Here is an 18,113-nt window from a genome sequence, read left to right on the forward strand (position 1 = left end):
CTGGTACTTCTATAGACGTTTTAAATGTGTATTTCGCGCTTTTTGCGTGAAGACTATAAATGCCTACAATTCCCATAATGCTCATCGGGTATGCGACATCAGTTAAGCACCAATCACAGGCTTTGGAGGGCTTATCGAGGAAAACACGGAAATGCAAAGTAGTAGACGTTTATCCGACAACACGTTGAACAAAAACTAAACACTCTTAACAATACTTCCGAGGCTGTACGTTTTTTATTTATTTGTTTGTTTATATTTTTGGGGGAAGGAGCAACCGCTAAGCGAAGCACTGTGCCTCATGGAGCTCACGCCGAAGTATGTCACTTTAGAATCCGTGTATAGTTCACCGGCGACTCATTGTGGACCCAATGAGACGGTAAATTGAATGTATTAAACGTATTATTGTTTGCTAATGTTGTTCAAACATAACTGTTTTGATGAAATAGCCTAAAATGCTCATAGTCCTGCCAATTGTTATTAATTCTTTCTGGCTGTGAAATTCAGACAGATGAGCATATAGTGTATATAAAGAAATATATATATATATATATATATATATACACATATATAATTTAAAAGGCTTTATAGTCCTTGTTGACGATTTTTAATAACTCTAAATGCATTTACTTTGCCTTAAATTATTACAAAAGTAAATAGGCATTTATTATTGTTTACTGATTATTTTTGTCACACTCGACTTCATCCATTTCTGACCTATGTCAGCACTTCTGCAAAAGGAGTTGACTAGACAATGAGAAGGGGGAGGCGTTGTCTTAAAACTAACATGTTAAGCCCCTTTCACACACGGCGAAACAACGGGAAAATCGTGGAATTTATTTATTTATTTTTAACCTGTCCTGTTCAGCTGTTGGACACACATTGAGAGTCTGACATACTCCCTTTGTGATCATTCAACATACCTCATTTATTATGACAAAACAGCGAACAGGAAGGGGTTATGGGGGAACAGAAGAAAAGAAACACAAGAGAAGAAAGGGAAGAAACACAAACAACAACAAATACATTGAACGTCTAACTACACTAACTACTAATATGTTGGTGCTATCGTCAGCTATTTCCGGTTGACACCATGTGGGGGGCCTGTTGACCAGGGAAAGAGGGGGAAGAAGGTGGGGGAGTCCATAAGCTAAGTGATAGAAAGGGGTAGAGTGTACACAAATCATCTCTGTGATCTAGAACCCACTAATCATGTGAATCCCTTGTGAGTGTAAGCCCGTTGGCGACCGACCCTACGCCGCCCCATCGCCAATCCCGGCACCGGGACCCCCCCGCCCAAGCGCGCCCAATAACATCCAGCCGCACGCGAGCCTGTGATGAGACCCTCGACGGGCGGACAGAATGGGCACAAAAATGGAATCTAAACGTGCAGCCCTTGTGTGTGAACACATTTTCCCTGGTCGACTGACACGGAGATTACGCGGACATTTCACGGGTCACGTCTCAGTATAATGTCCGGGACTTTCCCATGAAGTGGTGTGCGTGAAAGCGAGCGTTAAATTCCCAGGTCACAGCACGATGGCTGACGAGGTAAATTTAATGGCGGGCAGATCGTCACTTCCTCTTTTATCGCAGTAAGACGAAAAGCGGTAAACAAACATCGCAATTATCAACATAGCAAGCTGAAAATAGCTAAAAAATAAAATAAAAAAAACTGAAAATATAACAAAATTAAATTGCTACAAGATCGTAGAGCCGAGGAAAAGAGTTCATCGTCCATCTTTGGAAATGTGTGGTTTATTTTGTTGCCGATGTTAGGGTTAGGTTGTACAAAGCATAAAACAACGGAGGGATGCGTTCAAGGGTTTATTAAATACAAACAAAAATACACGTGACTGCAGAAAAGGGGGAATAACTCAATGGGTCGGTGACAGTAAAGCCGAAGAAGAGAGTCCATCGTCCATCTCTGGAAATGTGTGGTTTATTTTGTCGCCAATGTTAGGGTCCGCTACTGCGGAAACAAGGTTGTACTTCAAAGCAAAAAACAACGGTGGGAAGCGTACAAGGGTTTATTAAATTCAAACAAAAATACATGCGATCGCGGAAAAGGGGGAATAACACAATGGGTCCGTGACAGTAGGTCGATGGGGATCAATAACACTAACCTAAGCGGTAGGCAGAGAGCCGATATCAAATACCAGCACAATGTAAGGGATTTCAAAACAAGGGTGGCAGAGGTGTCAAATGGCACCCAGCAAGTTATTATCTCGGCACCCTTCTCTTGGATTGCCTGGGCTTAGATACAGTCTTGATGAGCTTGAATTGGCTGCAGTTACGACATCGGGAATGCAACATTGTGACAGCTGATGCCCACCAAAAATGACGTAATGTCCGGGTTATAAAATCGTGCCAGCGCCCTCCCCGCACAGAGCGCGCCAGTGGGCAACACGGGACAAGTCTGTGAAAGTGTCCAACCCAAGTTATTCTCGGGACATCTCTACATGCGCGAAAGCAATGACACGGGTAAAACCTGCTTCACCTTACATGGGAATTTCCCTGGATATGTGTGTGAAAAGGGCTCTAGATTAATTGTGTTTTTTTTTTTTAACACATTGTCTGCCATCAAAACATTGAAACTGGAGAACTGACTGTGAATCCTCAGCTTTCAGTGCCATTGTTGGTGTTAGACGTCCAATCCATTTTGACTGGGATCGCTGCTAGTCAAAACAGATTGGACATGTAGCGCCATCAATGGCAGCACAAATGAAGAGAAGCAGTTGCGCCTGCTTAAACACCAACGAAAACTCAAATGTCTTGTTGACCACCCACTCTGCCGTCTGATCTTCACAGCCTCACCAGAAATTAAGCAACTCCCTCAAGGAGCGTCTAAAGCGAACACGGCGTTCCTTCACCTCGCCCTTCTCTGTGGCCAAGCGCCTTTGCGTGGACGAGGACGACGGCCAACCAGTTGCTTCACAATCCCGTATGACGAATGATGATGGTAATAAAAATTCTCCACTTATCAGCCAGTCCACTGACGCCGACGGTCGGGAAGCCAGACTTGGGAGTGAAATTTTTTCCGGGATGAATCCTGGACCGGCACATACTGACCCGAAAGACTTTGCACAGCGACAGGAGCGGCTCAGCCGGGAGGTTAAGGACAAGACTGAGACACTGCGTCGTCTGAGGATGGTGAAGATGTACAGGAGCAAGGTCAGAAACCTGACGTGGTGATTTGATAATCATGGGGAAATTGTTTCTAAACGTCTTTTTGTTTTCTCCTCCAGAACAACCTGGCGCAGCTACAAACCTTGATCGACAAATGGCGAAGATGTGCTCAGAACGCATTGTATGAGCTTCAGTCAGCCATTCCTGTGGAGGGACGCAAGGCCAGTCTGTCTGAACTCATCGACTTATTTGGTCTTGACGAGAACATTCTACACTTTGACCGTGCAGAGGATGATTTTGCTTCCTGAATGTGCTTTCAAACCTATGCAGGAGCATCTCAATGAATTAGAATAAAGAGAAAAGTTCATTCACTAGTTCAAGTTTAAAAGTGAAACTCATGAATGAATAGTCTATGGAAGCCTGATAGTGGGCCATATTACATATATGCCTTCTAATATGATACATATTTATTTCAAAATGTTTTTATTTATTTAATTATGACTCTTTTGGGCTTCCATATTAGTATAGATTCACTACACACACCTTTTGAAGTTCAAATATGTAAAGTTCTTTATTTGTTGCCAAGTTAATATAAGGCAAACGTTGATTTAAGATAAATGTAAATAAAACCTGTTTGCCTTCATTTGTATTTAATCTGCGTCAGAGAAGGGACATTTCTCATCTTCAAACGTTGCATCTCTGCAGTGAGGAACGCTAACTTCTCCATCTGGTATGTGGCGGTGTCCTTCAAACGCTGTACTAGCAGGAGCTCTTGGTAACGCTGCTCGGTGTTAACAGCCTCATTTTCTTCCGTAGCTAGAAAAACACCAGCACGCGGTTGAGGAACCGTCTGAAATAAACACATGGGATTGATGCGGTTACCTGAGGCTTCGTAGATGTGTCTCATCTGCGACACCGTCACGTGCATGTCCTGGACTTGCTTGTCCAAAGCGTCATTCTTCTTTTCCCTATAGGCCACTTGACCTTGGATGTGTCGGATTTTTTGCTTGCGATATTTTACGTCCTTTTGATAATTCTTTAAAATTGAGAAGAAAGAAAAAATACAAAGCACTTAAAGGGTTGAGTATAATCAATCATGTCAGGCAGATGGCAACTAGATTGGATGTCTATCATGGTCAATAGCAGCTAGTAAATTTAATAGACTAGTTGATCGGTTGAAAAATTTAACACAGTTTAATTTCATGCTGACATACGGACTGTTAGTACTGTCTGATTTCATTGTCCAATATTGTCTTGACTATCAAATTTTAGCTGATGGTTTTAAACTGCACTGAAAATGTACTAAACTAGAGATTAGTTCAAAAATGTATTCATATACAAATTACTTCAAATACTGTATTAAAAAGGTTGACTGGTTGGTTTTTGTCAGCTAGGGTCATTTTCAGAGAATAATTCCCAATCACGGGTGTGTCCAGATAAATGCTCGGCTCTGCGTTTGGGCAATTTATTTATTTTTGATTTGTTATTTCAAAAATTCGTAGTTATGACGAAGTAACACTGGTAGGGTGACGGCTTTTCTTTTTTTTTTTTTCATTTCCAAAAAAGGACTCTGCTCAGCCTCGAGATACCTAAATTTTACTTGAAGTTCACTCTACGATGTCTTATCACTTTAATATATTTAAAAATATGCCTCCTCCGTCTGGATATGAAAATTCAGTTTTATTTCTACTTAATGTCTTTGAATTTTTTTTTTGGATTGAATAATTAAGACCGAAATCTACCTTCACATAATCAGTCAGCAATGTCATCATTACACAGAAGTTGTTCAAAAACTAATAGCTAAATATTTTATGAATGCAAACCCATGGAAGTGTAGTCAAGTCAATACATACACACACTATGTGACAATCACTGAACATTTTTAGAAATTACTATCAATACAATTGCCGTTGACAAACTGTTATTCCCACTCAATTATTTTCCTCATTCAATGTTCTAGAATGCACGCAAACAATAACCGAGATGAACTGACATTTCAACCAGCGTGTTTCCAAACGCTTCAGTTTAAAACTTCATTTCTCATAATGCCTAGCGCGGCTCACTGACAACTACCCTATTCGCAAGCAACTGTAGCCGAGGTAAAATACAACATGGCTGTAAAAGTTTACAATCACTGGATGCGCAATGATGCAACACAAAACGGGATTTTACAGATCACACTAGTACAAAGCTCCAACAGAAGTCAACAGTTGTCGAAAGGTAGATTTAGCAAGTGTACATACTGATAGCCTGTGAGCTCCTGGTGTAAATTGGTATCCGGAGTAAATATATTTTCAACTTAATTACTCTTCAGTACATGAGCATTTGGTTATATACTGTTGGAGGGAGTCTTTCAGGTCCTCCGCATGTTCGTTTTCAATTCAGGTGAGACGGCTAGACTGGATTGCCAAGTAAAAGACTGGAGGCAAGAGATCATTATTGCACAGTTTTAATTTAAAAAATTTCTGGGTGCACTTAGCTACAAGACAGGCTGTATAGAAAATGCACACTCAAGAAACCCGGCCTTTAAATACAAATAAGGAGGTGTGACTGAAACACTGGGTGATTAATTCTTCTTGTGGATCTTGCAAAATAAGTCATGAGCCTTGTTGTGTTGGCAGTTAAAAGTCCATGATTATCTGAGGCAAAACTATCAGCAGATTCTAGGAAAACAATTTCAGTTTCTATGAAAAACAACTCCATTTGATTGCATTAGACAAGATGCATACTGACTTCAATACCTATTGATCTTTAATAAAAGTCTTAACAATTGGGCAGGCTCTCTGGAAACACATCACAGGCAGCACAGTACAGTAGTATTTTGTGCAAAGCGTCAGTCAATTTCAACACGCGCTAATTGGTCCCGTGAAAAACTCATGAATTAAAAAAAAAAAAAAAACGCCGGACGCCACGGACAGGATTTAAAAAGTGGACGTGTCCGGGCAAAAGAGGACGTTTGGTCACGCTAAACGCTGGTCAACCAAAAAATTGTTGAGTTGATGCAAACACTTGTTCTTACTGTATTTTGGAGTGCTGAATCCAAATTTGACCTTGGTTCTTTAATATAAATTATTCTTTGGAGGATTTTATTTACAAATCAAAACTTGATTTTTCTTTTGGTTCAATGCAAAATTATTGCAAAGCAATATTTTTAAGTTACCATAAAAAAGCCAATATTTGATTGTGATTCTGCAATTTATGTTTGATCAATGATTCATAAAAATGTACACAACCCACGCAAAGGTCTGCAAAGTTGAACTGGTATTGGGTGAGAATACCACTAATATAAAAATGTCTTCCAACATGCATCCTAGCATGCATTGCAGCGCTACAGATGTAAATAACAAAAGGAATTTTCTGTGCTAATTATTTCTTCAGTTACTCTTCCAGTTGTTTCATTAATTGCTAGCTCTAGTATTTGGTAACACTTTATTTGACAGTGGTGCCATCAAACTGTCATAAGAACATCATTATTATGACATGACACTGCAATGAGCATGAATGAATGCTTATGACAGATGTCATTCTGTATCATCCGGCAAATGATCTCACTTTTGAATAGATGTAAAAAGATCCGAGCTGGACATAAATGAAGTTAGTGACATAATTTGCCGGATGATACTTAATGACATCTGTCATAAGCATTAATGCCCATGATAGTGTCATGTCACAATTATGACGGTCTTATGGCAGTCTAATGACACCGCTATAAAATAAAGTGTTACCTAATAACCCAAATAAATCAACAAGCAAGCCGCAAAGTAGAGGCTTATAGTCCGAAAATTATAGTACACTCTCTGTGAATCATGGGCATCTAGATTGAATATGCAAAGAAGAAAGTGTAAAAGAAGCTTTGATACCTGTTAGTGAAGGTCCCAGAACAGCTAACTTGTCAGTGTAAATATGGTGATTATGGCATCAGCTGGCAAGCATAAGCGGAATTTAAGGGGGGGGGGGGGGGGGCTGCCCCCCCCGGTGGCCGAAAAGTGTCATTGCATGAAATTCACTTTCCTATATTTATATAAAAGTTGTAAAGCAAGAAAACTGCAACAAAAATGAATGAAATTAACAATAAAATACATTTTTGTAATGGGTCAAAACTATTTTTCCAACAGATCATGTGACTAGCACCTTAGACGGTCATTTGCTTTGCATATAATTTCCCCCCCCCCCCCCCACAAAAAATTTTTTGCAGAGGGCAATTTTATTTCTAAAATGATTTTTTTTCTTTGATTAAAAAAAAACAATTTTTTTTGATTGAAGCAACTTTTTAGGGGATTGAATGATTTAGACACAAATGTCCTACCCATAATATGGCCCAAACACAAAAAGGATTGCTTCAATCAAAGAAAAGTGTTCAATTGCAAATTTTTCAATCTTAAATCTTTTTTCGTATTTGAAAATGTTTTCTATGATTGAAATTTTTTGTTTTTTGATTGAAGTGATTTTTTGGGGGGGGGGGGGGGGGGGGGGAGAATATATTTTTGAAGCAACTTATTTTTTGATTGAATAATAAAGAAACAAATGTCCTTGCCAAAATGTGGCCCAAACACAAATCAACATTACTTTAATCAAAAAAGTTGCTTCAATCAAAAAAAAAAAAACTACTCCAATAAAAAAAAGAAAAAAATCAATCAGAGAAAATTTCCAAATTTAAAATTGATTGAAATTTAAAATTGATTGAAAATATATATTTTGATTGAAGCAACTTTTTTACTGAAGCAACTTTTTTTTTGATTGAATCATAAAAACACAAATCTACCTCCATATGGCTCTGCCCAAGGGATACTATTTTTGACTGGGGTAACTACATTGGCACGACACCGGCGGGCGTACCATAATCAATGGATGACGATCTTGGCGAAAAGTATTGCCTAAGCAGCCTGATTTCATTGTCAACTTATTATTATAAATATTCTTGTAAGTTAATTTTTTGCTGACACTGCGTTTTGGGGTCATCAGTATGTTGTGCCCCCCCCGCCCCAAAAGTCAAACTCCGCCTATGCTGGCAAGTTTAAGATTTCTGACAATTTTCTGTACCAGATTCAGGAGAGAAAACACGTCTTCACAGTATAATTTTTCAGAGATGTCCAAATACTACTGTTGATGGATGACTCCTTGACATACTGAGACAGTCAGGAAATTAGAATATTGTGTATTCTAATTTCCTGAGACAGTCCTGTATATATACACAGGACTGTCTCAAAAAATTAGAATATTGTGTATTCTAATTTCCTGAGACAGTCCAGTAAGGACATGGACGGAAATGAGGTATGGGCTTTGTTGTTTTTCCCCCTGAGAAGCTGTCTGGAGGTAATTGGACACCGCACTCAAAAAGTTCAAATTAATCGTCATTATAACAATTTAATCCGATTGCTTTAATGATATTAGTTTGGTGAAGTTTTATTGTAAAGTAATCTAACAGTGTCAATCAATCAATCAATCAACGTGATTTACAGTGTGTAACAATCTTAGGCCCACAGTGCCAGGTTCCTCATGTTTTTAGAGTTAGATGACCTTATGTTACCTTAAGTTGCAAGGCCTGAGTCTCCTTCATAGATACGGTCTGCTTGCACACACGATTGTCACCGTCTGATTTGAGATACTGGAAAAAAGCATCCAGAGAACACTTTGGTTAAACATCCCGTAGTAGAGTTGCTGCATAAACAATGCAATAAACATTACGACCGCACTTTATGGATTTGATTGTATTCAAACATTTGAATCAGCGTTCCAGAAGCTCAAACAATGACAGGAAGCGGCGTTGCTCGCCACGGGAGAACCACCTGAAAGCTTTGCCAAAGTAAACTGGTTTGGAGGCCTGGAGAGCGCTTTCTCATGCACAGTCATGGGCAGGTTAAAAATAAGACCATGACGGGTGACTCAACGGATCTTTAGGGGTTCTGTTTATTCTCCCAGCTTCTCACTCCTTGTAGCCTGGACATGTCTTAAGGGTGTTTTAACATGTGGGAGTATCTCCCTGTTAGGTTGTATGTTTACTTAAGATTGACATGAGCTGCCTGAATTGCTTTTGCACGTGTTTAAATGGTGATAAAAAAGAGCACCTTCCACTTGAAGCAGTAGTGATAATAAAAGATCGTTAGTCATCTATCTGCATATAAATCTTTTAATGGCTTTCAAAACCTGCTTTGAAATGCACCGGCGTACATGTAATAAGCCGCATGAACAAAGGTATTGGAACACCTGGGCATTTATTGTGCTGGTTTCATTGTACTGTGACCTCGAGTGTCTAAAAATGTAATACTGTTAATTTCACACTATATGGCTCATCTGACAAAAATATCCGTGGATCCCAAAGTTTTAATCATTTAAGGGGGAAAAGCCGTGTCATAAGACACATTTGTTCAAGTTTTAACATGACATGCAGTACGGCAAATAAGTATTTAGTCAACCACTAATTGTGCAAGTTCTCCCACTTGAAAATATTAGCGAGGCCGATAATTGTCAACATGGGTAAACATCAACCATGAGAGACAGAATGTGGGGAAAAAAAAGAAAATCACATTGTTTATTTTTAAAGAATTTATTTGCAAATCATGTTGGAAAATAATTATTTGGTCAATACCAAAAGCATGCATATGTACCCTTTGTTGGCAATAACGGAGGCCTAACGTTTTCTGTAACTCTTCACAAGGTTTTCACACACTGTTGCTGGTATTTTGGCCCATTCCTCCATGCAGATCTCCTCTAGAGCAGTGATGTTTTGGGGCTTTTGTTGGGCAACACGGACTTTCAACTCCCTCCACAGATTTTCTATGGGGTTGAGATCTGGAGACTGGCTAGGCCACTCCAGGACCTTGAAATGCTTCTTAGGAAGCCACTCCTTTGTTGCAATGGATGTGTGTTTGGGATCATTGTCATGCTGAAAGACCCAGCCACGTCTCATCTTCAATGTCCTTGCTGATGGAAGGAGATTTTCACCGAAAATCTCTCGATACATGGCCCAATTCATTCTTTCCTTTACACAGATCAGTCGTCCTGGTCCCTTTGCAGAAAAACAGCCCCAAAGCATGATGTTTCCACCCCCATGCTTCACAGTGGGTATGGTGTTCTTCGGATGCAATTCAGTATTCTTTCTCCTCCAAACACGAGAACCTGTGTTTCTACCAAAAAGTTATATTTTGGTTTCATCTGACCATAACACATTCTCCCAGTCCTCTTCTGGATCATCCAAATGCTCTCTAGTGAACCGCAGACGGGCCTGGACGTGTACTGGCTTCAGCAGGGGGACACGTCTGGCAGTGCAGGATTTAAGTCCCTGGCGGCACATTGTGTTAATGATAGTAGCCTTTGTTACTGTGGTCCCAGCTCTCTGTAGGTCATTTACTAGGTCCCCCGTGTGGTTCTGGGATTTTTGCTCACTGTTCTTGTTATCATTTTGACGCCACGGGGTGAGATCTTGCATGGAGCCCCAGATCGAGGGAGATTATCAGTGGTCTTGTATGTCTTCCATTTTCTAATAATTGCTCCCACAGTTGATTTCTTTACCGATAATGAGTTAAATTAGGTGTCATTAATACAGGTAATGAGTGGCGCCTCGTTAGAAGAAGTTAGACTTCTTTGACAGCCAGAAATCTTGCTTGTTTGTAGGTGACCAAATACTTATTTTCCACTCTAATTTGGAAATAAATTCTTTAAAAATCAAACAATGTGATTTTCTGTTGTTGTTTTTTTTCCACATTTTGTCTCTCACGATTCAGGTTTGCCCATGTTGACAATTACAGGCCTCTCTAATCTTTTCAAGTAGGAGAACTTGCACAATTGGTGGTTGATTAAATATTTATTTGCCCCACTGTAACTCTAATATGTAGCTAATTAATTCAGTTTTGAGTGAAATGATTATATTATTATAATTATAACAATAAAATCAATTCACATACAAAGAAATAATTAAAGGGCGATGGTTATCGGGCCGGCCAGCTGGCCGGCCGGCCGGCCGGCCGGCTCTGTCAATGAGGTGTCCCTTTTTCTTTTTCTTCAAGGAGTTGGCAACCCTACATGTAGCTGTAAATAGGTCACCTTGTTACAAATATAACAATGAAGCTAAAGGTACATTAAATTGCACTCTGATCGATGTTCTGATGTGATGTTGGATAATGGAACACTCACGCTAGTAAGTAGACTCAGCACCCTAATTGGCAACATCACCATGACACTCCAGGAAGCAAAATGAATGAATGAAAAAAATCATACTTATTCTCTCGTTAACATCCACAGGTTAGCCACTTTGTGTGTTAATGGCACGGGATTCACAGAGAGAGAAAAAGTAGCGGCATATAGTCCGAAAAATATGGTAAATCTAAATTTTAAAATGATTAGGATTTGTGGAGACTAAAAGAGACAATGCACCCACTTCTTTGTGATCCTCTGTGAGACGCATTTTCTGAATGTCCCGTTCTTTGTTCTTGAGGTCCTCAATCTGCATCCTCCTCATGGTGTTGTCCCACTCCACCTGGATGATTCCCTTACGGAAGTCTTTAGTCTGCACCATTGTGGCTATCTTCTGCTCACCAAGGGTCTAATTTGACAAAATAGGAAAAGGTGAAACACTGGTTGACTGGTTGGCGAGGGAGTGCCCTTCACTAACCCGGATGGTCTGGTTGAGTTCTTCCACTTTGCTCCTATCGAGAAGAATCGAATCGCTGTAGTCGGGGATAAGATCCATGTTGGTCACTTCCACTTGGCCCTGTTTAAGCAGGAACTGGACTGGGATATCTGTCAAGAAGTTCTCTTTTTCTTCACGCAGGCTTGGAGGTGTGAATACAAAAACATCATTAGAAACGCCGATGATGTAAAGAAGTTTTTTTAATTCAAAGCATTAAAAAGTCAGTTATCGATGATGAATTTAGTGTTACACACTTTTCAAGTTTTAGAGCAAGTTGTTCGATGTCCTTTTCAGCAGCAAGGTCATCTTCTCGCCTTTTTTGCAAACTCGCTATCATCTCAGCCAGAGTGGCTGCTGTAGATTTGATCTGTGGGAATTAAAAATAAACTACATTTTTAAACTGTAACAATATTTACTACAGTGGACAGCAATTAAGACCCTTTATAACCCTTTATAAGACAAGTGACTTTTTTAAATTCAAATATTATCAATTATTTTTATTAATATATTTTTTTGATTACTACATTATTGGTAAATTAGTCAATTATTACATTATCATATTTTTATATTATTTTTTTCTATGATTATAGATAAATGTATCATGAATACAATTTCAATAAAACTAAATGAATAAAATTAAAATGAATAAAAACAGTAATACACACTGGTTACAGCTCCAAATAACACTTTTAAGTTCTTTTTGTTTTTCATAGTATTTAACTCATTGCATGCCATTGACGGTGATGGACGTCTAATTAATTTAAACCGGGAAGATTGCCTGTGAATGGGGTTAATGGGTAACATTATATTTGACAGCGGCTTCAGAAAACTGTTATAAGATTGTCATAATTATGACATGCATGACACAATCATGGGCATAAATGAATGCTTATGACACATGTCATCAAGCGTCATCCCACAAATTATCTCACTCACTCCATTTATGTCCAGGTTGGATATTTTACATTCATTCAAAAGTGAGATAATTTGCCGGATAACACTAAATGACATCTGTTATAAGCATTCATTAATACTCATGACAGTGTTATGTCGTAATTATGATTGTCTAATGACAGTCTTATGACGCCACTGTCAAATAAAGTGTTACCAAATATCATAACTACCAATTAATGAAACAAGTGGAACAGTATCTGAAGAAATAATTAGCATAGAACATGAATTTCGATTGTTATTTATCTGTAGCTCTGCAATGCATGTTAGGAGGCATGTTGGATGATATCAGTGTTGACAGCAGGTGGCAGCAGAAGTTGATTGTCTCCCCCAAGAGAGCAGTGATGGCCAAATGAAGCTTCTTGGAGCAATGAAGCTTTGCAGCCAATTTGTTCAATACTTCATGATGTTTCAAATGTGTTTCCGATTAATATCTTTTGGTGTAAATATACCATAATGCAGTGAGGAAAGCTGCGGTTTATCTATGAACAAATGCAGTTTTCATCTCAAATTTGGTGGGTGGAGGCTTACAGTCAGGTGCGCCTTATAGTGCGAAAATTACGGTAGTTAATTTGCCATAAGAGCCCTATTCAACACTAAAGATTTTATTTACATAATGAATCCTCTTTTTATACTTTACAGTGGTACCCACTTACTACTTTTTTCATGTTAATTCAGTCCCTGCCATTGAATGATCGCTGCCAGCCCTCTTATTTCAAATGGATTGGACATGTATCACCATCAATGGCAGATTGATTGATGAAGATTGCGTTAGATTAAATGTAAGTCAATGCTCTCTTGCATTACCTGATGCTCAGTGTCTATTTTTGTTCTGCGGATTTGACAAAATTTCTCCCACACCGGCAGGTTCAGTCCCTCTGGCATGTTCTTCTGAGAATCCAACTCATCCATGGCGTTACTCTTGTGGCCTCTAAGTGGTGAGCAAACAAACGCCACTTATAAAAACGGCTAGTAAACACGAGACAGTGCAAGTCTTTTCAAATGAAACGGTTAAACTGACCAACCTAGGTCTTCGCTTGAACAATTTATACAGCTGATCGACATGGGCTTTGTGTAAATTACTGAACTCCTTCCGGAAGTCTTTGTCCTGATTCTTGAGAGACATTAGTCTATATTATTTATAAGTGATGGTGTCATTTACCGATGAGATGAGATCAGCATACTTACTTTATCGTCTGCTACAATGTTTTCATGGCTCTCCTGGAACAATGTGCATTCCTTTTCAAACTTCTGCAGATCTTCCTCCATTTTTTTCTATGAAATTCGAGGAAAAATGGAGGGAAGAGTGTAGAAGAAATGATCAAAAGGGTGACATGAAGTCAAGAACGAAATACAGGAAAATTAATCTTCAAGCAAGTCTGAAATTGAACAAATCGGTTTTGTTTTTACTCACCTTCCTTACAGACATTTTCTTAAATTTTTGCACAAGTTCCTTTTCTTCATTCCCTAACACCTCTTCCATTAGCACGGAATAATTAAGAATTTTAATCTTCAGTTCTTCCTGTGACGTACAAACATTAGTATTTTTCATTTTTTGCTTTACATGACTTTTCAATGTGTTGTAGCGTCATGAAACGAAAGTGAAGAAACATGTAAACAAGCATATACTGTAAATGTACCGGAAGTTGAACTGAAAAGCTTCTAAATGAACCCTTTTATACATTAATAATTATTATTATTTTTAAATGATTGTATTACATTTCACATAAGAATAAGGTCTCATACTTGCAGCCTAGGGGCCAATTGTGGCCCACGGGACAATATTTTGTGGCCCCCATTTAACATCTACTTATAGTTAAGTATTATTACCCGCATGTATACAGTGAGGACCAGAAGTATTTGCACCCCTTGCGATTTTGCAAATTCACCCACATAGAAAATAGGTAGAGGTCTGAAATTTCAATCATCGATGCATTTCTACTTATAAAGACATAATCTAAAAAAAAAAATTCCAGAAGTCACATTGTACAATTTTTCAATAATTTATTTGTAATTTACTGGAGTTCATCAGTATTTGTACCCCTGAGAATCAGCAATAATTATGACACTCAAAGAGTTGTCAGTCTACCTTAAAAAAAGTCCACCATTACCCTATGAGTAACTACTCACCCACGACGCGTTTGAGCTCATTATTGTCCCCTGTGCACCCCACAGTCAGTCATAATCCAACTGCTACCATAGGCAAGACCAAAGAGCTTTCGAAAGACACCAGACAAGAAATTGTTGATCTCCACAAAGCTGGAAAAGGCTATGGGACAATTAAAAAAGCAGCTTGGTGTGAAGCAGCAATTGTTAGAAAATGAACAAGGCTAAACATGACTGATAATCTACCTCGGACTGGGGCTTGTTACGTCCCACGGACGGCTCGCTAAGGGCGCAACATAAAAAGAGCCACACAAGGTACGAGTGGACACAAATTTATTTACACAACAATCAAACTCGCAATGAATATGTACAAAATGTAGATGAAGCGCGGCTTCAGGGTAAGCCCAGGCCAAAACAACAAACAAAAGGAATCTACACTAAAGGCCGAGTTATACTTCCGCGTCAGACCTACGCTGTCAAGGAAGAATCGAGTTACGACCCTACGCCGTAGGCTTACGCGTGCCTCTCGATTTTTCTAACCTTCGCGTCGCGTAGACGCGTATGACGTAACGAAAACGGACTGTCATTGGTCCGCTCAGACTGTTGTTTCCGGTTCAGCGGGAAATCCCCGCCATTGTAGAATAGAATCAAACATTATTTTCTACACGCAAAAATGCACCAAGCCGACGGGAGTGTCATCGAAGAGCAAGTCTTGTCAAGACATTATTATTGTGATTGCCAAATGGCAAGGTCGGCGATCGGAAAAAAAAAATGGAAGAACCACCGAGACGTGGGTGTTCGGAATCGAGTGGCTACACGAAGCGGTGACCCAGTCGGCCAAAAACTGCCAACTTTTTATCACTTTATGTCGTATTTTTGGTTGGTGCACTTCATCATTTACTGTGTACATATGTTTCAAGTATATGAAGAATAAAGCACAGATTTGGTGTCAAAAGAGTTGTTTTGATCTTTAATTTTCAATAACAGACAGTTCACACACACAATACATCATCACTGATTGAGAGTGCCTCGGTGCTTTTTATGATAACCTTAAAATCAAGCCTCCCAACGCAGTTTGGGAAGTTCCCTAGACGCCAGAAATCTGCTATGGCTTCCCACTGGCTGGTTGTAGGACACGGCAAACAAATCAGGCTGGAGGGCTTTGCAGACCTCGAACGCAGTGCTCGACGCTAGTTTGAAGCTAGCCGCCACAGCTAGCTCTCTCCACCCGAGTCTAAAACTCTCTGTGCGGCATCAAAAGTCGGCCAGACCGCCTCGAAACCGTCTTCTGCGTCGCCTGCCCGTCAACATTTGTATGTTCCATATTTATTCAGTGTTGATGAGCAGAATATTTACTTTCAAGAGTTCCTTCTTGCATTGTTTATTTTTTCTTCGACTAGCGGAAGTAAACAAGCATGCCCCAAAACCGTACAAACATAACGCCACATCCCTCTAGTGGCTTGGCGGTGAATTACAGAGCAACGCGGAACCTCACCGCAGAACTATCGAATGTCGAATGACGCCGTTGTCGCTACGCCGTCACCGCAACGCGGGAGTATAACTCAGGCTTTAAACCCAACCCGCTAACTAAACCCTGATCATGAAAAAGAACAAAGAAAAGACAGCCAATAACCTAGGTTCTTACACTAAACAAAACAGGAGAAAACGGGTTGAACAGAAATGGCGACTTACCCCTACCGCTTCAGTGCTCTTATTTACAGTGGTGAACAAAAACGATCCAATAACGAATAAACACAAAAGACCTCACCGAAAAAGCGGGAGTGTATCAAACTAGCGATCAAATGCAAACGAGAGTGAATGGCGAGCAAACAGCTGGCAAGGAGGACCGCAGCAGAATGCTGTCAAATGCGACCTCCCAGAGCGTTGACAGCGGCAGGTTTTTTAAGCTTGGCACCTTTTTTCGTGGCCAATCAGCAGCGGCGACGTTGTCGTCACAGTGGGAGGGAAGCAGCCAGCTGGTGGAGGCGACGATCAGCTGACTGGAAGAGTCTCAGAAAATTAACTATTAAATGGCCAGGGGCCGTCACAGGGCTCCATGTAAAAGCTCTCCTCGTGGGGCATCACTCATGATGGGAAAAGTGTGGGCTTAGCCTAGAACTGCACAGCAGGAATTGTTCAATGACCTGAAGATAGCTGGATAAACAGTTTCAAAGGCTACTGTCAGTAGAACACTACGGTGCAGTGGTTTGAATCATGCATTGCTCAGAAGGTTCCCCTGTTGAAGCCAGTACATGTGAAGGCCTGTCTGAAGTTTGCCAGGGACCATCTGAATGATGCAAAGGGAACATGGGAGAAAGTCATGTGTTCAGATGAGACCAAAGTAGAACTTTTTGGTCCAAACTTTACTCGTCGTGTATGGAGGAAAAAGAAGGATGAGTACAATCCCAAAAACACCATCCCCACTGTGAAGTGTGGGGGTGGAAACCTCATGCTTTGGTGCTGCTTTTTGGTAAAGGGGACAGGACAACTGTACTGTATAAAGCAGAGGATGAATGGTGAAATGTATCGTCAGATTTTAAGCTACAACCTCCTTCCCTCAGTCAGAGACTTGAAGGAGTCGTGTCTAGATCTTCCAACATGACAATGATCCGAAGCACACAGCCAAGCTGACTAAGGAGTAGAGTTTTTAATCTTACTTTAAAAAAGTAATTAAGTATAGTTACAAATTACTTCTCCCAAAAAGTAATTGCGTTAGTAACTCAGTTACCTGAGCGTAAGAGTAATTGGTTACTTGGCAAAGTAACTGGTGATAATTTTCATGTCTTGTTTGTTTTTTCCTTTAAAAAAAAAAAAAAAAAAGGTCACACAATGTGAAGCTTAAAGGTTTTTTTTGGGACAATTGGCCCTAGCCCAATTCTTTACCCTAAACTTATCTAGACACAGGGGTATTGCGGATATTGCGATAACTAGATAGTAACCTTTGCTATGTGTGGAAGTCATTTAATGTTGTGAATCAACCGTTAAAGTTGTTAAAATTGCTCCCACTATTGCATTAGTTCCCTTCTGTCTACTCTTAATATGTGTAAGTTTTAAAACTATTTCATCATTTAAAGATAGATTTAAGTCAAGATTTTGCCGATTTAGGAGCATTTTAGATAAAAAGTTACTTAGGTTCGCTAGGAAGGTTCTCTACAACAAAGCCTTCCTGAGGAGTCTACAGCTTGAAGATGGCGGCTTTTTACTAACGCATCTCCTTCTTTATTATATATGTTGCTAATGCAGCCGTGTCTTTCATTTGCATCTAGTTCTGTATATATGTGATATCTACCGAACCATCATGTGG

At 39.7% G+C, this 18,113-nt stretch overlaps 2 protein-coding genes across 8 annotated transcripts in view; one reads left to right on the forward strand and one right to left on the reverse strand.

Annotated features, from left to right (window-relative positions):
- Positions 1 to 142: 142 nt before the first annotated feature.
- sfr1 (SWI5-dependent homologous recombination repair protein 1) lies at positions 143 to 4,359 on the forward strand. The gene is made up of 3 exons (XM_057848836.1): positions 143 to 376; positions 2,809 to 3,171; positions 3,246 to 4,359. The coding sequence occupies exons 1-3, from the start codon at positions 299 to 301 to the stop codon at positions 3,432 to 3,434; spliced, it is 630 nt and encodes a 209-aa protein (XP_057704819.1). The 5' UTR covers positions 143 to 298; the 3' UTR covers positions 3,435 to 4,359.
- Positions 3,687 to 18,113, reverse strand: part of cfap43 (cilia and flagella associated protein 43) — a 34,955-nt gene continuing 20,528 nt past the window's right edge. For 6 of the 7 annotated variants that reach the window (XM_057848828.1, XM_057848827.1, XM_057848831.1 and 3 more), the window contains 10 exons: positions 14,118 to 14,225; positions 13,892 to 13,978; positions 13,729 to 13,817; positions 13,511 to 13,634; positions 12,007 to 12,119; positions 11,735 to 11,894; positions 11,501 to 11,665; positions 8,654 to 8,731; positions 4,009 to 4,162; positions 3,687 to 3,942 (listed from right to left, as the gene is read on the reverse strand). In XM_057848828.1, coding sequence (XP_057704811.1) covers positions 3,767 to 3,942; positions 4,009 to 4,162; positions 8,654 to 8,731; positions 11,501 to 11,665; positions 11,735 to 11,894; positions 12,007 to 12,119; positions 13,511 to 13,634; positions 13,729 to 13,817; positions 13,892 to 13,978; positions 14,118 to 14,225 — 1,254 coding nt within the window. In that variant the 3' untranslated portion in view covers positions 3,687 to 3,766. The remainder of the gene's footprint in view (positions 3,943 to 4,008; positions 4,163 to 8,653; positions 8,732 to 11,500; positions 11,666 to 11,734; positions 11,895 to 12,006; positions 12,120 to 13,510; positions 13,635 to 13,728; positions 13,818 to 13,891; positions 13,979 to 14,117; positions 14,226 to 18,113) is intronic. The other variant, XM_057848833.1, reaches the window with a different exon arrangement.

Source organism: Corythoichthys intestinalis, chromosome 10, assembly GCF_030265065.1.
Source record: "Corythoichthys intestinalis isolate RoL2023-P3 chromosome 10, ASM3026506v1, whole genome shotgun sequence".
Taxonomy (NCBI): domain Eukaryota; kingdom Metazoa; phylum Chordata; class Actinopteri; order Syngnathiformes; family Syngnathidae; genus Corythoichthys; species Corythoichthys intestinalis.